At 41.4% G+C, this 19,707-nt stretch overlaps 2 protein-coding genes across 3 annotated transcripts in view; one reads left to right on the forward strand and one right to left on the reverse strand.

Annotated features, from left to right (window-relative positions):
* Positions 1-19,707, reverse strand: part of Rab3GAP1 (RAB3 GTPase activating protein subunit 1) — a 584,432-nt gene that overhangs the window by 508,547 nt on the left and 56,178 nt on the right. The window lies entirely within an intron of this gene.
* Positions 1-19,707, forward strand: part of haf (leucine-rich repeat and fibronectin type-III domain-containing protein hattifattener) — a 507,398-nt gene that overhangs the window by 461,693 nt on the left and 25,998 nt on the right. The window contains exons 4-8 of the mRNA XM_065225005.1: positions 9,683-10,273; positions 10,332-11,282; positions 11,344-11,900; positions 11,962-12,318; positions 12,563-12,710. Coding sequence (XP_065081077.1) covers positions 10,118-10,273; positions 10,332-11,282; positions 11,344-11,900; positions 11,962-12,318; positions 12,563-12,710 — 2,169 coding nt within the window. The 5' untranslated portion in view covers positions 9,683-10,117. The remainder of the gene's footprint in view (positions 1-9,682; positions 10,274-10,331; positions 11,283-11,343; positions 11,901-11,961; positions 12,319-12,562; positions 12,711-19,707) is intronic.

A 19,707-nucleotide genomic window follows, 5' to 3' on the forward strand; every position in this document is an offset into this window, starting at 1 on the left:
TTTGTTTAATGCAACATGTTCTCGATTTTACCATCCTAGTTTAATGAGATTTGATGTTTTAGGGCTGAATCCTATTCTAAATCTATGGGAAAATTAACAGGATGCTTAGATTTCTAATTTTCATGCTGATTTCAAACGCGTGTTTAGTAACACCTCCTGCAGGGAACCCCCCAGTGAAGTGGCCAAATTATTACACTAGCCTAAACTTACTATGTAACACATTCCACCTCATGATAATTTTAAAACTAGCTGCATCAAGTGCCAAGATCGAGGTTTTAAAGAACTCTTCAAGCCTAAACCATGGTCTTCAAGAGCATTATAAAACCAAAATTGTTGCTTGGGACATCAAGCAACACCAAGTGCTTGGGACCACTTTGGCCACCCTTGGACGTGTTCTAAATTCCTCGGGAAATATGAAATATCAAAGAAATTCAAAACTAAGATCAATGTCGGCCATATTGTTTATTTAATATCTTTACAAAGATTGAGTATTCATCAATTCATCCTTAATTAGATATAATTCCGAAGTTGTTCCGAAAAAATACGATGGTGTTTTCGGTAGCAAATGTCAAATGGCGTTGTCTATAATATGTCATAAACACCAATCACATGTTTATGTTTTATTTATGGTGCCTTACTTGAATTCAAGTTTAAAATGCAATATTTTTACGATGACCAAACAAATACGCCGATGCGCACCGAAGAAAATTTAAAGCACCTTCACGTCTGGACCAGCAGGCATTCCTCCTGTAGTGTATTACCGCGCTATTGGAGCTCTTGTTGAGCCACTTTGCAGAACCAACACCGTTTGTGGAGTCGAAATTTCCTGCTATCTGGAAGGAGTCATTTATGGTTCCAGTACATAAGAAACCTGCGCGATGTACTGAGGATTGTATCCGTCTTTAATTGCTATTGGATCTATTTGTTGGTTGGTGCAATCAAAATAAGCTTACAGTGAGTATACCGAAATGCATGGTAATGTCGTTTTACCGCATCAATTATTTTGGATTCTACCATCAACGGTGTTATAGTCCGAAGAATCTACTACTTAACCTCCACCGTACTGCTGTGATCACCAAGACTAACCGTCAGTTTGGATTCGTGTCGAAACTATCAAAAGACTTCTCTGACCCACACTGCTAGAAAGCTCTTTATTGCTCCCTTGTTCGATCTATCCTGGAAAGCGTCTCCTTGGTCTGGTTTCCTCCTCAGTTGACTTGGAACTCACGGATCGAAGGTGTTCAGCGAAAGTTTATCAGAATAGCATTGCGTAGCCTACCGTGGCGCGATCCACAAAATCTCCCGCCGTATTCTGATCGCTGCAATTGGCTGAGTTTGGAAACCCTTCTTTCGCTGTTAGATATCCGAGTGCCACCGAGAACATTACGAAATGGTATCCTACTCCAACCACGATTCCATCGAACAGAATTCGGTTACAACGAACCACTAACAACTATGATGCGTACGTTCACGGCTGTTGAATAATTGTTTGAATTTGGGGAACCTTATAGTTTATAGTTTTTAAGATGTTTCATGTAGGCAACGGCTAGATGAATAATTAAATAAATAAATTAGTTAATTAATTTATTAATTTATTTATTTTTTAACGGATAATGAATCTTCAAAGTGTGATAGAAAATACTGTTTTTGTTTGGCGTAAAGGATTGATTTTAGATTTTAAGTCCAAGTAAGTCGAAATTTCAGTCCAATATTTTTAAATATAATATTGGAAAAATAGCAACAAAGACGAAATAAATTAACAGCATGTTGTCTTCATGACCATTACTCGATATAAAGTACCTCTTAGACTGGAGCAGTTTCAGGCAAAATAGCGAAAACAAATTAAATTTTTAAATCTATCTCCTCCAATTTTAATAAAACGTAGGCGTAGTTCCGACAAGGACTTTTTCTAAAGAAGTGATTGTCTCAGAAGCTGAAAACAACTCATTTGTAAACCCATTCCAAAATATAGGATGGCACTTTATGCAAATAAATGGCCCCTGCTATCCCTTTTCAATTTAGGAATGATAATTCCATCATTGATTCAATTGTACAGTCCTGTCCCTCACCGACTCTAGGAGATGCCCGAACAGGAAGCGTAAAGAGCATAAATCATCGCAAATTGGGTCAGCGAAATGTTCAAAGTCATTATAGCCTCTCTCGAATAGCATTAGCACGAACGATAACGAACCGAGTTGAGTTCATCGCAAACATCATTAGCAGCTGCACGACATATCATTTCAACTGCACATGTCAGCCTGTTAGCTACAAATCCTGTAAAACAAGTTCTTCAACGGCGTGCTTAGAAGACTATTCTCGTAGAATTATTGATGGCCAATAAAACAAAAAAAAAACCCATATTCCTTTGGGGAATGCCAGCTTTATCGCCTATCTCACCCTATTGCACTTTGATATGCGCACTTAAAATCCCATCGTATCATTCTTTGCGCGCGAACTTTGCGTGAACTCTAATTAACTTTTAATCGCCCTGCGGTGGCTCCTAGCAGGGAGCAGTTTATTAAATCCATCAACGACCACCTGATCCTCTCAGCTCAGCGCCCTCCATCATCATCCGAGCCCTGCCCCCCTGAAGCGGGTTTATGCGTGTGTGCGAGTCACATTCACAGCGCCAATAGCCGGAGGTAGCAATTCCTCAGTTTAGTGGCATTCTTAAATATTTAATCGCATACGCCGTGAGCGTTCATTGCTGGCGTTGGTCTATAAGGCTAACTACCACCCCGAGAGAGTGATCTATTTTTAATTAATTATGTAATGAGAGAGAGAAGGATTAGTATTTTCCATTTAATTCCACTACTTTATTTGCTTATCCTTGACAGATACGCGTATTTCGTCTACAATGTGCAGACTTCTTCAGTGTCTTGTACTAATACTCGAGTATTAGTACAAGACACTGAAGAAGTCTGCACATTGTAGACGAAATACGCGTATCTGTCAAGGATAAGCAAATAAAGTAGTGGAATTAAATGGAAAATACTAATCCTTCTCTCTCTCATTACACAGGTATTCCACTAAGACGCCCACATTCATCAGGATTCAATTAATTATGGTTTGTTAATGGTGTGTGTGTGTGTGTGTGTGTGTGTGTGCTCCAATAGAATGGTTTGCCAACACACTGTTCATTAAATCCGGATGCTTTCGTGGTCTAATTCAATGCATTGGGTTCCCCACCTACCATTTGAAATTTTAGCCTATCGCCAGACCGACATCCCCTGTGAGGGGTTCAAATTCAATTCTGTTCCAGGTTCCAGAAAAAAAAAACGAACGAAAATATTGAACCGGTTTCCGGCATGAAGGATATAGCATTCTTGGAATTAGGAGACGAAAGAAAAATTAAGGACTCAAATCACGTACCAACGATTCGCTTTCGGAGCAGAAGAATATCACGAACAACACTCATTCGTGATTAAAATCGAACTGCACTACCAGTGATTACCATTTTAAAAGGCACTGGAAGGATGCTTTTGGATATTTAAAGACTGTACACAAAAAAAAAAATGCAACACACAAAAATGATCACCGAAAATTCATTGTAAGTGGGATATTTTTGAAACTCTCAGAGAATAAATAAACACATAGGGGAAATGGATGTATTTTTTTTTTAATTATAGTCACTTTAACGCTCTTGAGTCATTCGTGACTTGTCCGGGGTGAGATTTGAAATCGTGACTTTGGGCGTGAGTGGTATGGATGTTAACCACTATGCCGGGGTCGCCCCCAGAAATGGATGTAATGTTGGCCGGAGTGTCCTTAATTTGGGTCCATACATAAATTCAGCAATTGACTAAATTTTCAATAGCGGCCAAAAATATGCATAAGTACCGTCCCAATGACGCGTTCATCTAGATAAAATTGATAAATAGCAGATTTTTAGCGATAAGCCCAATCTTAGATCCATAGGCCAACATTAGAGCCATTTCCCCTATTAGATATTTGTTGGCTATATAGTTTTGTAAAGTTGGTTTATTTAACCTCCTCTCCTAGGCTAAATGCCCACACCTTGAACTTAACGCTACCCATCAAATCCTGTGCAACATTTGCGCCATCTTTCTTACACACATTCATCCACTCTTTCTTGAAAAAAAATCCTTGTCGTTTTTGGAGACCTTCCCTGTTTTCCGCAGCTTGCCCTTCATAATCGCCCAGAATTTTTCTATTGAGCGAAGGTCCGGCGAGTTTGGCGGATTTGCCTCCTTCAGCACAAAAACAACATCGTTGGCTTCGTACCACTCCATCATCGGTTTCGCATGATGGCCGATGCCAGATCCGGCCAAAACAGAGTGTCACCTTCGTGGGACCGGAGGAAGGACAGCAGGCGCTTTTGGAGGCATTCTTCCCGTTATCTACGACTTGCTGAATTTTCTGCACCCACAGATCGCATGCCACACTAAGTACTTCTTGACAAATTTGTCGTCCTTCTTCTTTCGGAACATCCAAGCAGGACTTGCCCACGAAAACCTCCTGGCAGGGGATCTGCTTGGCGTCCGCTTTAATGTACGTCTCGTCGTCCATTACGATGCATTTCGGCTGCACCAACCACTCTCGGTACAGCTTCCTGGCGCGGGATTTGGCCACCGTATTCTGTTTATCGGCTCGGTTAGGCGCCTTTTTTACCTTGAAGACATGAAGTCCGGCCCGCTTCATTGTCTGCTAGATGAACCAGACGGAACAATTTACCTTCTTGGCCACGTCCCGAATCGAAAGGTTCGGATTGCGCTTGAAGTAATCCCTCACTTTCGTTGCGTTCACGCGGTCGGTCGTTTTCGCTTTTCTTCCGCTGCCAGCACCTGGCTCGCCGCTGGGTCGTCTGGGTCTCCTTGAACAGTTTTACCATACGGGACACGGTCGAATTGTCGATTCCAACTAAATATTTCGCGATCCACCTGTGGGACTGGCCTAGATTTTCCACGACCGTTCCCATATTTTTTGTCGAAGCACTTCTTGCTTGGTAGCCATCTCGATAATCACTTGACAGATTGTGACGAGATTTTGCACATGTAAACATTGCACTCTAAACTAGTTTTACTCAAAATTTAATCAATTTTTACCTATGCAATAAAAAGTTATACGCTAAAGAAAATTGTACATTTTTTTTTCGAGTACAATCTTTAGAAATATAGAGCCGTTCAACTAAAGCGAGCGGTTGGAGAACTTTCATTGATTGCGGCACATTTTGAGAAATTTCATAAATGTTCTCGCGATCCATTAACCACATGTTTTTTTTTTCGCAAAACCATCCACTGAAAAACGCTGAATTAGCAGAGGAGATAGAGGAGACGTAGCTACTCACGTTTATTATACTGCCATTGTTTTTTTTTATTATTCAGAGGAGCGTAGCGACGGGCAAGCGAAAAATTGAAATGCTCATTAGCTTCTTTTAGAAGCTTTTGCAGGCTCTTGTAGAGGTGTTTGAGGCTTTTGTGAAGCATTTTTTTAAAGCTTTTAGAAATTTTTAGTAGCTCCTTTGAGTGGTTAAATTTAGACGCTTATTTAAGTAGCTTCATTTCGAAGCTTAAATTTAATTTTCATTTTTTAAGCTATCAAAAACTTCCCTAAAGACACTTTTTGTGAAAACTTTCAAAATATGCTTCTAAAAGCACCTTCTGAATGAAACTCCCAAAAGAAGTTGCTGAAAGTTTTTGAAAGCTTCAAATTAAGATTCAAAATGCTTCTAAAGAGTGATACGGTCAAAATTTGGTCAATGTCAACTTGACGTATTTCTTTCAATTTTGCATTTAAAAAACCTGAACACCCCTCATTTTGAAGGTGTGTGTGTGTAGAATGTTGCTCCTATTTTGATTTTGGAATTCACTCTTCAGTTGTCAAAATGCCGTCCAAGCAAGAAGAGCAGCGTATCAAAATTTTGCTCGCGCATCGCGAAAATCAGAGCTACTCGCACGCAAAGTTGGCAAAATCGCTAAAAGTTGCCAAATCAACCGTAACAAATGTAATTAAAGTGTTTGGGGAACGTTTGTCGACAGCCAGGAAGTCTTGATCGGGGGGAAATCGAAAACCGGAAGCCGCTGAGACGACAAAGAGAGTTGCCGGTAGTTTCAAGGGAAACCCTAACCTCTCTCTCCGAGATGCCGCAAATAAGCTGGGTGTATCGTCTACAACCGTGCATCGAGCCAAAAAACGAGCCGGACTATCGACTTAGAAGAAGGTAGTGACTCCAAATCGCGATGATAAACAAAATACGACGGCCAAAGCGCGATCCCGGAGGCTGTACACGACGATGCTGACGAAGTTTGACTGCGTGGTAATGGACGACGAAACCTACACACTTAAAAAAAATCATGTAAATTTAGGTGCTCTGAGACTGACATATACGAGCGTCATTTTTGACATAAAATTGAGTCGTAATAGACGCAAAACTCAGCTCAATCAAACGTACTTTTCGTCGAGTACCGAACTTTTCAGTCTCGGAGCACTTAATTTTACATGACATGTTTGTTTACGTCTCATCCTTTATGTCAAAGATGGATTCCGTCACGTGTAAAATTAGGTATTTCTAAGTGTGTACGTCAAAGCCGACTACAAGCAGCTTCCGGGACAGGAGTTTTATACGGCAAAAGGAAGGGGAAAGGTAGCAGATGTTTTCAAGCACATGAAACTGTCAAAGTTCGCAAAGAAATATCTGGTTTGGCAAGCCATCTGTACCTGTGGCTTGAAAAGCAGCATTTTCATAGCTTCCGGGACTGTCAACCAAGAAATTTACGTGAAAGAGTGTTTGAATAAACGTCTGCTGCCTTTCCTGAAGAAACACGGTTGTTCCGTACTGTTTGGCCGGATTTGGCATCTTGCGGCCAAAAAAAAAGGCCATGGAGTGGTACGCCGCCAATAACGTGCAGGTGGTTCCCAAGGACAAGAACCCTCCCAACACGCCAGAGCTCCGCCCAATTGAGAAATACTGGGCTATTGTCAAGCGGAACCTAAAGAAGACCAAAAAAACTGCTAAGGGCGAGCAGCAGTTCAAGGCAAACTGGCTTTCTGCGGCGAAGAAGGTGGACAAGGTGGCTGTACAAAATCTGATGGCAGGGGTCAAGCGTAAGGCCCGGCAATTCGGATTTGGAAAAGCAGAAGCCTAACTGAATATTTTTCCTGAATTTTATACTAATTGAACTTGAAAAAGAAATTTAATTTGATTTTTTAAATAAACGATCACCGATTTACACGCGTTTTCCCTTGACCAAATTTTGACCGTATCACCCTTTACAAGCCTCTAAAAGAATTCAATGAGAAATAAACTATAATCACGGTCACTTGTCCGTCGCTACGCTCCATTGACGAAATCAAACTCGGACAGAGCAATAAACCTTATTTGCTAAGCCCACAGATACAGGTTTCATCTAATGCAGCATTTTCAAAGGCTTGTTAGTAATTTGTTTAATTGGAATTAAAGCATTTGCACAATTTTTTAGTTTTATGACCGAACTTCAGTATTTTAATTTGAGGAATGTAGAAAAAAATGAATGAAACTCAAACAATTTAGTTCTTTGTATATGAAACTTTGAATGCGTATATAATAGACTGATGCAAAATTTGAAATTTTAGCTCCACAGTGCGTAAACGGTTCCAAATTGGGCAATGCTTAGGCTCCCAAAATTTGAACTACTTTAGTAAGAAACTGACTTGGCACAAACCATTTCAAGTTTATATGGGAATGAGAAAACTTATGATTTTGTTCATATCTATGTAACAATTCACCACATCAATTTGCTTTTAAAAATGATTGCAGTGATTTTTTTCTGCATTGCAAATTTTCTCAGCTACAACTTTGTTGAAAACTACTTTTCAATCAAATGTAAGGAACAAAAGTTATTAATGATTCAAGTAAATAATGTTTTATGATTATACTCATTCAACTGTTCAGCAGGCAACATTGGTGTTTCAGGTGCGAAGAATAGAGCACAAATATCATGGCTACTATGTGACGCAGAATACAGTGTTGCCCACAGAACAGCTGCCTGATCATGCCATAAGATTATCAATCTCTTAAACAATTAATAACAATTTAATTTGACATTTGGCTGAGAAACGGTTTTACGCAAAGTTGTAGCTTAGAAAATTTCCCGAAGGAATAGTTTAAGAAATTTTCGAAAAAAAAAACAATATGGAAAATGGGTAGAAGACAAAGGACAGAAAGTTTGGTTTTCCCATAGTAACTTCCATACAAACTTCGAATAGTTTGTGCCAAGTCAGTTTCTTACCAAATGAGTTTTAATTTTGAGGGGCTAATCAGGACCTGATTTGAAACAGTTTGAGCGCTGTGGAGCGAAAATTTCAAATTTTGCATCAGTCTAGTATATAATCAGAAAACATCATAAGCCATAAGAATACAACATTGAATTTGTGATGGCTATATCGTAAACACATTTCATAAGTGATGGTGCTTGAGTGCTTTTTCAAACAGGCAAAAAACACGAAAATTGTTTTGACAAGAAAGCACACTCATTCAACTTCCTCGGACACTGTCGGCAAGCTCGCCATTACACACTGGTAGAAACAAAACCACCAGTGCTACGAAGATTGAAATAACCTTGAAAACACCAAAATGGCCTAAATAAAATACGTCATTATGTCTTAATATCGCCAATTGGTCTTTAAATTGCCAAAATGGCCTAGAAACGCTAAAATTATCTGAAACACTAAACTGAAATTGAGACACTATAGTTGTCAAAATATCCTGATAGGGTCAAACTACTTTCAAAACACCAAAATAGTTTTAAAAATGCCGAATAGGCTCTAAAACGCCAAAATGGGCTAAGTCCACCAAAATGGTTTTATAACACCAATTTGACTTTGGAATCACCAAAATCGTTTTAAAAAACGCAAACATAGGTTGAAAATGTAAAGTTGGTCAGAAAACCCATCCTTAAAACCGTGAAAATAGCCCAGAAAACGCATTTTTATTTCCTTTATTATAGAGACTTTCAGCCGTAATTGGCTGGTTTGTCTCTGAAAACGCAATTCTTCAATAGCTTTGACACGCTTAAGATTATTTAATGGTAATTTAAATCCACTTTAATAGCTCTCCACGACGGATTCCTTTCAAATGTTCGATTTAACTGTAAGAAAATCCCGAGAAAGCTTTAAAGTCAAACACTTCATCCTTTGTCTGTGGCAGGAGCATTTTCCACCATCATTGGCAAACCAATCACTCATCTCATCATAAGCTTTGAACGAACGTCAACTTTCCTACTACCCCCCGACAGCTGATCCCCACGGGAACGGGAAAAGCATGAAAGACATAACGAAGATTAAAAACTGTGACATATAATCGCCGTCGCCGTGTGCCGCCACATCATCGAGCATCCCACGGAGGAGCACTTGACGTCCTTCCAGAATTCTACCAGGTCAAGTTGGTACTCGCTTTCTTTCGCCACCCTCTCCTGGAACAACCCCATTAGCGAAAGTGGTTCTTACTTTAATAGAAATTGATGACCACGTTTCGATAGCTGACCTCGATCCTGGGTGCTCAAACACGAGCCACCACCGCATTGAACTTCACACACAGTAGTGTAATCACAATTCATGATCTCTTTCCCTCTTAATCCGCTCGAAAGCAGAAGAACCGACAAACGATAAACCGAACTCATCATCAATCATATTTAGAAGCAGCAAGGCACTAACGGATTTATTTATTTCTCTTCCCTCATTGCAGATTGCACCCCGTCAGCAGCTACTTGTACAACAACTTCATCAGCATAACGACGAGTAGCATCGGCAGCAGCGATTAAGACAGATACAAAGTCAGCCACGCGTTTCAGCCTCCCGGTTTGCGATCAAGTCGCGAAATAGAGCGCGAAAAAAGTCACGCAACAGCCATACCAAATCAAATGCAGCACGCGCCATCGGCAAATCACGCCTCCCAGCTTATCACTTTCCGATGAGATCCCCTGTCAGGTTGACCGATCTCGGCATAATATTTATCAGTTAGTCGGCGCGGGCCGGTCGGATTCAACAGTAGTTTTGTTCGGTTTGATTGTTTTTTGGTTTGCTCACAACCACTGTGGGGGTGTGGCCGTTAGTTAGTTTGTAGTGTTGTTATTTTCTTGTTTATCATTGGTTAACTAGTATTTAAGGTCAGATAACGAAAATGTTCCAAGTCAATCTAAGCTTGCTACTTGCGACGATTTTGTTCGTCAGCTCGAGCATGGCCCAGTGCCCCTGGCAGCGGGAGGTCCCCGATCTGCAAACTTCATGTCTATGTGCCTATAATCTCGGACAGGAGCTGTCCGTGCAATGTGATCAAGTAAGTATGCGCTTGTTTACGGGACGCAGGGCTGGGCTAACTGAACTCACCGTTTCAGGTCGATTTTCCCGTATTAGTCGAAGCCTTAGATAAGTACGCCCAGGCGACGCCGCTCGATCTACTGTACGTCAACAACTCGACCATCGAAAAGCTCGAATCGAACGTCTTCGAGAATCTCAAGCTGTACAACGTCCAGCTGAGCAGTTGCAAGATCCGTAGAATCGAAGAGTTTGCCTTCAAAGGCCAGGAAGATATCCTGAAGAATCTGAACATTCAGGACAACCTCCTGGAAGAGGTCCCGATCAGAGCGCTTAAAATTCTAAACATTCTAAATCTGCTGGACCTATCCAAGAATCGGATACACACCATTCCCAACGATGCCTTCAACGGGTTGACGAAGCTGTCTACGCTCAAGCTGAGCGATAACAATGTAACCCTAGCTCCGTTCGCTTTCCGAGGATTGGAGAACAGTTTGAAGAACCTCAATCTGAAAGGTTCGAAACAGAAGCGAGTTCCGGAAGCAGTCCGCGGACTGAAGATGCTCGCCTTCCTTGACCTATCGCAGAATGGTATCCGCGAACTGCCAGGACCATCTGGAATGCGCACTTTCGAAGGCCTGGAAGCACTGACCGCGCTCAATCTGGAGCGTAACGTTATCCAAAGTCTGGGTGAGACTGCCTTTTCCGGTATCCGGAAGACATTGAGCTCGTTGAGCTTGCTGAACAATCTACTAGCGGAGTTTCCCGTCGGTGCTATCCACTCGTTGCGTGAGCTACGAGTGCTCGATATTGGTTTCAATTTGCTAACTGCCTTGCCGGAAACGGCATTCCGCGGCAATCCCGCCGTCACACTGCTCGCCCTCGATGGCAACCCCCTTCCGACAGTGCCTGAAAAAGCTCTGCTACATCTGAATCGAACCCTGCGAGGCCTATCGCTGGGAGGACGATTCCTTCACTGTGACTGCAAGCTCCGTTGGGTCGCCGAATGGATCCGGAATGGTGATTTACAGGTAAGGTCCCTCTTCGACTGATTTCCCGAATCGAGCGTAAAACATTTCCCCCACCTTCCAGGTCACCTCCCGCGAACGTAACCCACAGTTCTGCGGGTCTCCGAACCGTTTCCGCGATCGCGGATTCTACTCGATCCAACCGGAGGAACTAACCTGTCCGGACGCCGAAGTCAGTATCGAAGGCCCTGTGGGCGTCGTTGATTCGCTACTTCCAAAAACCACTTCGACCAGTCCACGACCAACCACTGTCCTTACCACTCTGCCTCCAACGTCACTTGCAACGAACACCACCCTCATCAGTACCACTATACTATTAACGACATCACCGACAACCACCCCGCTGTCTTCGTCGTCTTCCCAAGAAACACAACCACCGAGTACAACCACCGACAGTACCACGCTGACAACTACGACGCAGGCTACAACCAAACAGAGTACGACGGCGTCAGCAACGACCACCACTACCACCACCACCAAAGCCAGCGTAAAAAACAACTGGCGAAGCAACCAGAATTCTCCTCCTCACAAACAACGACCACCACTGGTCTTGGGATTCCCACCACAACGAGGCACTCAGATCGATGACTCCAAAGAGGTTCAAGTTAAAAATGCTTTCAGGTAATCCCCTTCCCAATCCCCTTCAATTTCCCACCATTCTAACGACCATCTTCTCAAACAGTTCCCGCCAGGACAGCTCAGTCATCATCCAGTGGGACTCGGACACCGCCAACATTCTAGGCTTCCGTGTTGTTTATCGCCTGTTCGGCGATAAGAACTTCAAACAGGGACCGCCACTAGAGGCCAGCGAGCGGGAGTTCAAGATCAAGAACGTCCCCACGGCTGAGTGCATCATTGTGTGTGTCGTTTCGCTGGAGGAGATCAACGTGTCGCCCGATAGCGTGCCTTACACTCAGTGTCGCGAGGTGCGAACCGTCGCATCGCCCGCATCCAATATGGACAAAATCACGATCGCAGCCAGTGCTGCCATTTGCGGAACCATCTTCGTCGCCGTGATCGTATTCATCGCTGCCAGCAGGTATGACCTTAATGTTGAGCTGAAATCGTCCAACCTATCTACTCGATTTGCACATTTCGAAATCAAAATTATTTCAAACACACTCACGACACTTATTATCTGTTCCTTCCCCCCCACCCCTTGAAAAATTGCACGTTTCCATTTCGACAATAATTACATCCTGCACCAAAAAAAAACAAACACACACGCACACACTATCCACCCCTTGTTGCCGGGCTTCTACAAACGGAAGGATCTCTTTCAGACGACGCTCGAAGCAGCTGCAGTCGCTGTCCCAGCAGAAGAGCGCCATGCCGATCGCCGGTTTGCCGGTCAACTGCTGCGGCCCGACGCCGAGCCCGAACGGACCACTCGGCTCCCTGGCCACCCTGTCCGCCTTCAACTCCCACAAGGTAAAGCGAAGCTTTTTCCGCAACCGCAACAAACTAACGATTACCAAGCTTTGAAAGCCGCGGACATTGCTTGATTGTTCTTTGTTTTGTTTTGTTTTGTTTGTTTAATTCATTAGGTTTAAGTGTGTGCGTATTACTAAACGATCGCGTGTTGTGTGTTTCCTAATTTGTTAAGTTTGTTGTAGTGTAAGTAGTTAAACCCGTCCTAACGACATGCGGAGGCGATGGATAACTACAGTGCATTGTAACTCCATGTGAAATACTAACGGAAGAGGTGCCTTTAGAAGGGGGAAATTCGTATCAAGTGTAGTTTGATAATTACTAATTAAGTGTGCGCCGGTTTTTGCTTATTAAGATAGAAAAGTAGTTTTATACTTGTACAAAGCAATACTTACAATTGGTAGATAGTATTAATCACAGGAAAAGAGTCAACCAAGGATCGTTAAAGACAACGTGTAGCTGAGCGTTCAACGAATTTTGAAATCCAATCCTATGATTCTAACAAAAGCCTTTAATTTCTGACTGCTCAAAGTGAAATCGACAGCTTCCCACCTTTCAATTCGTTGCCATTGCCACACATTTATATCTCACGGACAAGGCAAAGAAAGAACAACCGGCCAAAATGAATAAACTTTGTGTACAGTGATTTTCGTTTAAAATAACATTAAATTGCAAAAATTAAGCGACAAATAGTGCGGCATAGCTTCGGTGGATTACTTATTGATTGGACATGGGATCGGTTGCCAATTAAATTAATAACAGTGCAATTTTTCAATCTTTCGAAGATGTCAGTTTTTCTTGTTGGCTGATATGAGAGAGAACGCTTGTAAACGTGTGAAGGCAGGTGGTGGCTATAATACTCCTATAAAAGCATGGAATGTCTTACGGCATACATTATTTTCTCGTATAGAGAATGAATCTTGAAATGCTCAAACCAAATGGTTTAAGAGAATTAAATTGACGCTTAAGCTGTACGAATCAAACAAGAAGCGCAAAAACTTCGGCTTCATTTTTATCAAACCGCAGCTGTTCAACCTTATGGAGTTAAGAATTAACTTAAAGCCTTGAAATAGATGCCCGTGCAATTATCATGTACCACTCCACCGGATTTCAGACGCGAAATGTTTGTTTATGTTTTGCACTGACAGTCGCTGAAGTGTTACAAATCAAGCCGCAACTTGTTCAATGTTAGTTAGATTTCATTTCGAATGAATAAGATATCAGCTTACTGGTGCAGCATATTTGGATAAAGGACTTATAATGAACGCACGGTGTGCTAAATGTAGGATGGATCTAAATTCAATTACTTCCTTGTTGTAAATGATAGTTACACTGCTTGAGGGTTATTAATCCAACTACACACATAGTTGAAAACTTCGAATTTTATTGAAAACGTGAATCATGAGAGTATGTAGGTATTTCCAAAATTGAGAAGTAATGTTAGTTTGCAGTTGAAGTGCAATTGTTTTGAGATGTGACCAAATGAGTGGTGAGATAAGCCCATAATCGATGCATCTTAAGTCGAAACGGACATATGGAAAGGGCCAATGTGCCAAATGTAAACAATGAATTGAAATGTCTGTTCCCATCGATTAAGAATGATACAGGCAAACAAAGCACCCAAGTATCATTTCAAGTTTTATCGAGGTTTTAAAGCATTCTACAAGTCTAAATCATTGTCTTCAGAACCCTCATAAAACCAAAATTGTTACTTGGGCAGCATCTGATAGAGTAGTTGATAATTAGTTCAAAAGCTTGTAGTTCAAACGTTGAAGTGCTTATTTTTAAATCCATTCAATTGTGAAGGCTCAATTGCGTTAGCTGCTTCGTTAGTGTCCAGGATGTTGCTCCGAATATTTCTGTTGCACCTGCCCCACTATTGAAAATCATGGCCCTCTTGTTATTTCACTGGAAGAGAGACGATCGTGCGCCATTGCTATTTCTCCGATCCCAGTCTACTATGACTAACGGAACGCAGATCACCACGGTATTGAAGATTTTCTCTCCGAGCTTGACTGGGTCATTATTCTCGATAGAAACGATGTCGAAGCAGCTGCCCAATCGTTCTCTCACATTATGGCTTATGTCATTGACAGATACGTGCCGAAAAAAGTGAACCGAACTGGAACACACCCTCCATGGCAATCCACTGAACTACGGCGACTGAAAATAGTGAAGCGTACACGAAGCACCGCACTCTCTCACTCAGGAACCACTGCGTGAGACTCAATAAAAAGTTCAAACAAATCAGTAAACGTTGCTATTCACGCTTTCAACGTAGTATCCAACGCAAACTCAAGTATAAACCAAAGTCATTTTGGAAGTACGTGAACGAACAACGCAAGGATCCTGGTATTCCGTCTTCGTTGGTTCTGGAAGGGGAAACGGCTACCGATCCGGGAGAAATTTGTCATCTATTTTCCGTCAAGTTCGCCAACGTATTCACAGAGGAAAATTTATCTGATGAGCACGTCTCTGCTGCTGTCAGTAACGTACCATTACACGGACAGACCTTTGCAGGAATTGATGTAGCTAACACGATGATCATCAAAGCAGCTCACCGGCTTAAGTCAGCCCACAATCCGGGGCCAGACGGAATACCGTCTATTATCCTGAAGAACCACTCAGAGTTGCGACCTATCACAATCACTATCGCCAACCAGCTGATGGTAGTAACGCTTTGTTCATTCCTATCAATGTGCTCGTCGAAGCTCTCTCCATGACCATCCATCAAGTTGACGAAAGAAGTAAAAAGCAACTGATGAATGTCGTCTTCTGTTGTGATCCATCACCGATCTGGTCATTCCCGACAATCACGACACTCATCTGTGCTCGTTTTGAAGCAGTTGCTGCTTTGCTTGCTTATGTGAGTGTGTTGGTGAGTTAACCCAACAGCTTCCGTATCATGGTGCCTGCTTTGTTTGTAACTCACACAGTCACGCCTGACGAGACGAACTTGGAATGCGTAGGCATTGTTTTGATTTTCTTCTGTCGTTTCGCTTTTTCTGATGATCGTACTGCAGAAGTCTTCACTGTTTTCGTTGTGCTTTTCATCATCAGCAGCGAGTGTAACGTTTTGCTTTTGAGCAGCGACCATTACTGGTGATTGTTGTTTGCCATGGCTCTAACTCTCACTGCGTGACAAAACGATCTGTCAGCGATAGTCGGTTGATGCGAAGACGAGTGTCACGTGAGTGTCATGAAATTTTGCATCACTTCAACCACTTCGTCATTTGTTCCAGCTGTCGTTATCTAGTGGGATATTCCCACCGTGTTGGAAATATGCCGTGTACAAAAAAGGCAGTAGGCACAATATCGATAACTACCGTGGCATCACTTATCAGTATGCTGTTTCGAAATTGTTTGAGTTGGTCGTAATTGAGCCTTTATTTTCTCATTGTAAACAGTATTTGAGCGATGCCCAACATGGTTTCGTACCCGGCCGTTCAACTACTACGAACTTGTTGGGTCTTACGTCGCACATCACTACGAGCATGGCAGAACGGACTCAAACAGACGTTATTTATACTGATCTATCGGCAGCATTCGACAAGAGTAACCATGGTATTACTATTGCAAAGCTACACAGACTAGGAGTTAATGGCTTACTTCTGGGATGGTTCAACTCCTATCTAAACGACTGCTGGATGAATGTGACTATCGGCGACTGCCAATCGGACGTTTTCAAGGCTACGTCAGTAATTCCACAAGGTAGTCACCTAGACCCGCTGTTATTTTTTGTTGTACTTCAACGACGTGAACCTAGTGCTGAAAGGGCCTCTCATTTGCCGATACTCTATTCTTGCAAAATCAACTAAACTGAATCGAATGGTAGTCAACCCAAGCAAATGCTCAGTGATTTAATTCTCACGGAAAAAGCAACCGATTAATTACAAATATACCCTCTCGGAAGCGGAAATCGACCGTGTCAGTCATGTTAAGGATCTTGGAATTATACAGGATACCCAACAATACTTCAAGCAACACGTATCGTGCATCGTTGATAAAGCACCAAGAACAATGGGCTTCATCATACGCATAGCTAAGAACTTCACCGACGTATACTGTTTAAAAACGCTGTACTGCTATTTAGTGCGCCCAATTCTAGAGTTCAGTTCTGCAGTGTGGAATCCAGTAAACCTCAATGGCTCGGAAAGGATCGAATCTGTACAACAAAGGTTCGTAAGATTTGCCTTGCTTAGGCTAACTTGGCGTGATCCTTATCATCTGCCCAGTTACGAGAGCCGCTGCCAGCTGCGGTCTAGATGAAACGTATCCAGAGCCTTTTACGTAGCAGACATTCTTCAGAACAGAATCGATTGCCCCGCCGTTCTGCAAAATATCGCCATAAATGTCCAGCCCTACGGAACAAGCATATACGCCCTACGGAACAAGCATATGCTGCGCTCACCTCTACGCCGGACAAATTATGGGATACATACCGCTATCGATGGCATTCAAAGGACCTTCAATAGAGTCGCCTCGGTATTCGACTACGATATCCCTCGCCTTGCGCTACGCCGCTGATTTACTGAGGTCTTTTCTGAAGCGACGAACAATTGAGGAAAACTCTAGATCTTCTTTTTTATTATTATTATTAGTGTCCAGTGAGTGTTTAGTTTGTTTTATGTTTTTCTTTTACCACTTAACTTATGAATGTTAGTCTTAAGTAAAACATCATTAGGACCAAAATGGTCTGTTGATGGGGACATCCATCTAAATTGCGTTAGCTTTGCGGATCCGCAATTCAATGTACTTTACCAAGATTTTTTTATGACTAAAGTTAGTGGAATACTGAAGTCTGCCTGACTTTAAAATTTTGAAAAAAAATTAGCATTCCTATTATTTCCTTTACTAATAACATATATTTCGTCATAATAGTTAAGGTGAAGCCTAAATGCAGGCACGGAATTAAAATCATATTTAAAATATGGAAGCCCAAATGTAACGAATTTTGATTTCATATTCAAATATAACGACTCAAAATTAAGTACAGTAAATTATTTTAAAACTCATTTTTATCCATTTCCTAAAATCCTTTATTTGGAGCAGTAGAACGTTATGATCAATAATTAATAGTTGAACCCTCTACTCCACTCTGCTGTATCAGTTTATATTGTGGTTCCCAAAAACTATGCATTTTTTTTTTCTTTTTTTTTTACGCTCTTGGGTCATTTGTGACTTGTCCGGGGGCGAGATTTGAACTCGTGACTTTGGCGTGAGAGGTATGGATGCTAACCACTATGCCGAGGTCACCCCCAATATGAAATTTTTAAAGGATTAGGTTGCGATCTGGATTTGCTCAGAATTTCAAAGTTAGTATCGAAAAATGCATGGAAATCGTAATGCTCAATACAAAATGTGAGAATTCGATTGAGAAAACCTTGCATAACAACTGTTTCAAATAACGTTAACCGGTTCGACTCTTGTTAAAAAAAATCATAGAGCATTAAGTACCATTTACTTATCATCCAAGGTCATTCGAAAGGAATTTAATGTGACTTTCTACGTAGGTGGCTGGCTCAATATGATTTTCAAATTTTGTATTCTAAAAGTTCGGCCAAAGTTACAACATTTTTCAATACGTACTTTGAATAATCATTACTGATTTTCTCAGATATTATTTGGAAATGAAAGTTGTAATACAATCCTTATTCTTTGTTCACTTTTTCGTGAGCATTTGGAGGAAATATTTATAAAATATTTAATTCATAATAATATTGATTCAAGTCACCAATCAAAAGTTAGGGATTACCCCACATGGGTTCAAGAAATGCCTTTTAAAATCTTGAACATGAAAAAATTTAAAAGTGTCTGTGACTTTGAAAATATTCAAGAGATCTCGCAAAAAAGCACATTTTCAGATGAGGAATTTTAGCCATTGATTTTGAATAGCAGATTATTCCTTCCTTAAAACATGAGCAGCTCTTTCGAGTTTCAAGTTTTCCATCTGACGACATTTCTAGCTTAACATAGCAGATTTTTCCTTCTCAGCAATTCTGTTGAGGCTGATTGTCGTAATGGTTTTTAACATCTTGGATGGACCAATATAATTGCATTTTCTTTATTTGCTGCTGATTATCTACTGATGTTGTTGGTTTGGGCATTTTTTCTTAAGAATCTCTGGTTCACTTAAAAAATAAGAGCACAAATATCAGCTCCAACAATAAAGCTATGAAAATGTATCCCAACGTATGCTGCAGTATAGTAAACATGAATTTACATTGACAAAGCGTGAAATTTATGTAGATTCCGAGACAACCGAATTATTTTCAACTACAACTACTAGGCAGGGCTACCGAACGGGTGCATTGCGTGAAAGACTTAGGCGTTTTTCTAGACTCAAAGCTGACATACTCACACCATATATCGTTTTTCGTCGACAAAGCGTCCAGAACTCTTGGCTTTGTCTTCAAGATTACTAAGAACTTCACAGACATTTACTGCTTGAAATCGCTCTATTGCTCTCTCGTACGATCTACGTTGGAATACTGCTCTGCAGTCTGGAGTCCGAACTACAATAATGGGGCCGTTTTCTTCGCTTCGCGCTCCGTAAGCTGCCTTGGAGATACCCACTTCGTCTTCCAAGCTACGAGAATCGCTGCCAATTGATCAATGTCGAGCCCTTACGTATCCGAAGGGATGTTTTCAGAAGCGGTCACCGTAGTCGATGCATTTTCTGTGATAATCGGCTGCCTTTGCTTCCGACACTTGCAAAACAAGCTATCAAAGTACAGTACCAAATTGAAATATCATATGACAGTCTCTGTCATACGACACTGTCGGCGAAGACCGCCACGTATTTATTTTAGTATTTCTTACAGTAAGAGCTTGTGTGGATTCTGAAAATAGCAAGCAAGGATGTCCTAGTAATAACATTTTTAATCAGAAATATTTTAATCAGGGTGTCCATTCTAATCCGATTTTCAATTCCCAGTTTTTTCCCGGTTATTTATTAATAAACCCAACTCAAATATCACCCCTGCCTAAATAAAAA

The sequence above is a fragment of the Ochlerotatus camptorhynchus genome, unplaced genomic scaffold, assembly GCF_037179485.1.
Source record: "Ochlerotatus camptorhynchus isolate MF236.1 unplaced genomic scaffold, CSIRO-AGI_Acam_v1.1 ptg000220l, whole genome shotgun sequence".
In the NCBI taxonomy this organism is placed as follows: Eukaryota; Metazoa; Arthropoda; class Insecta; order Diptera; family Culicidae; genus Ochlerotatus; species Ochlerotatus camptorhynchus.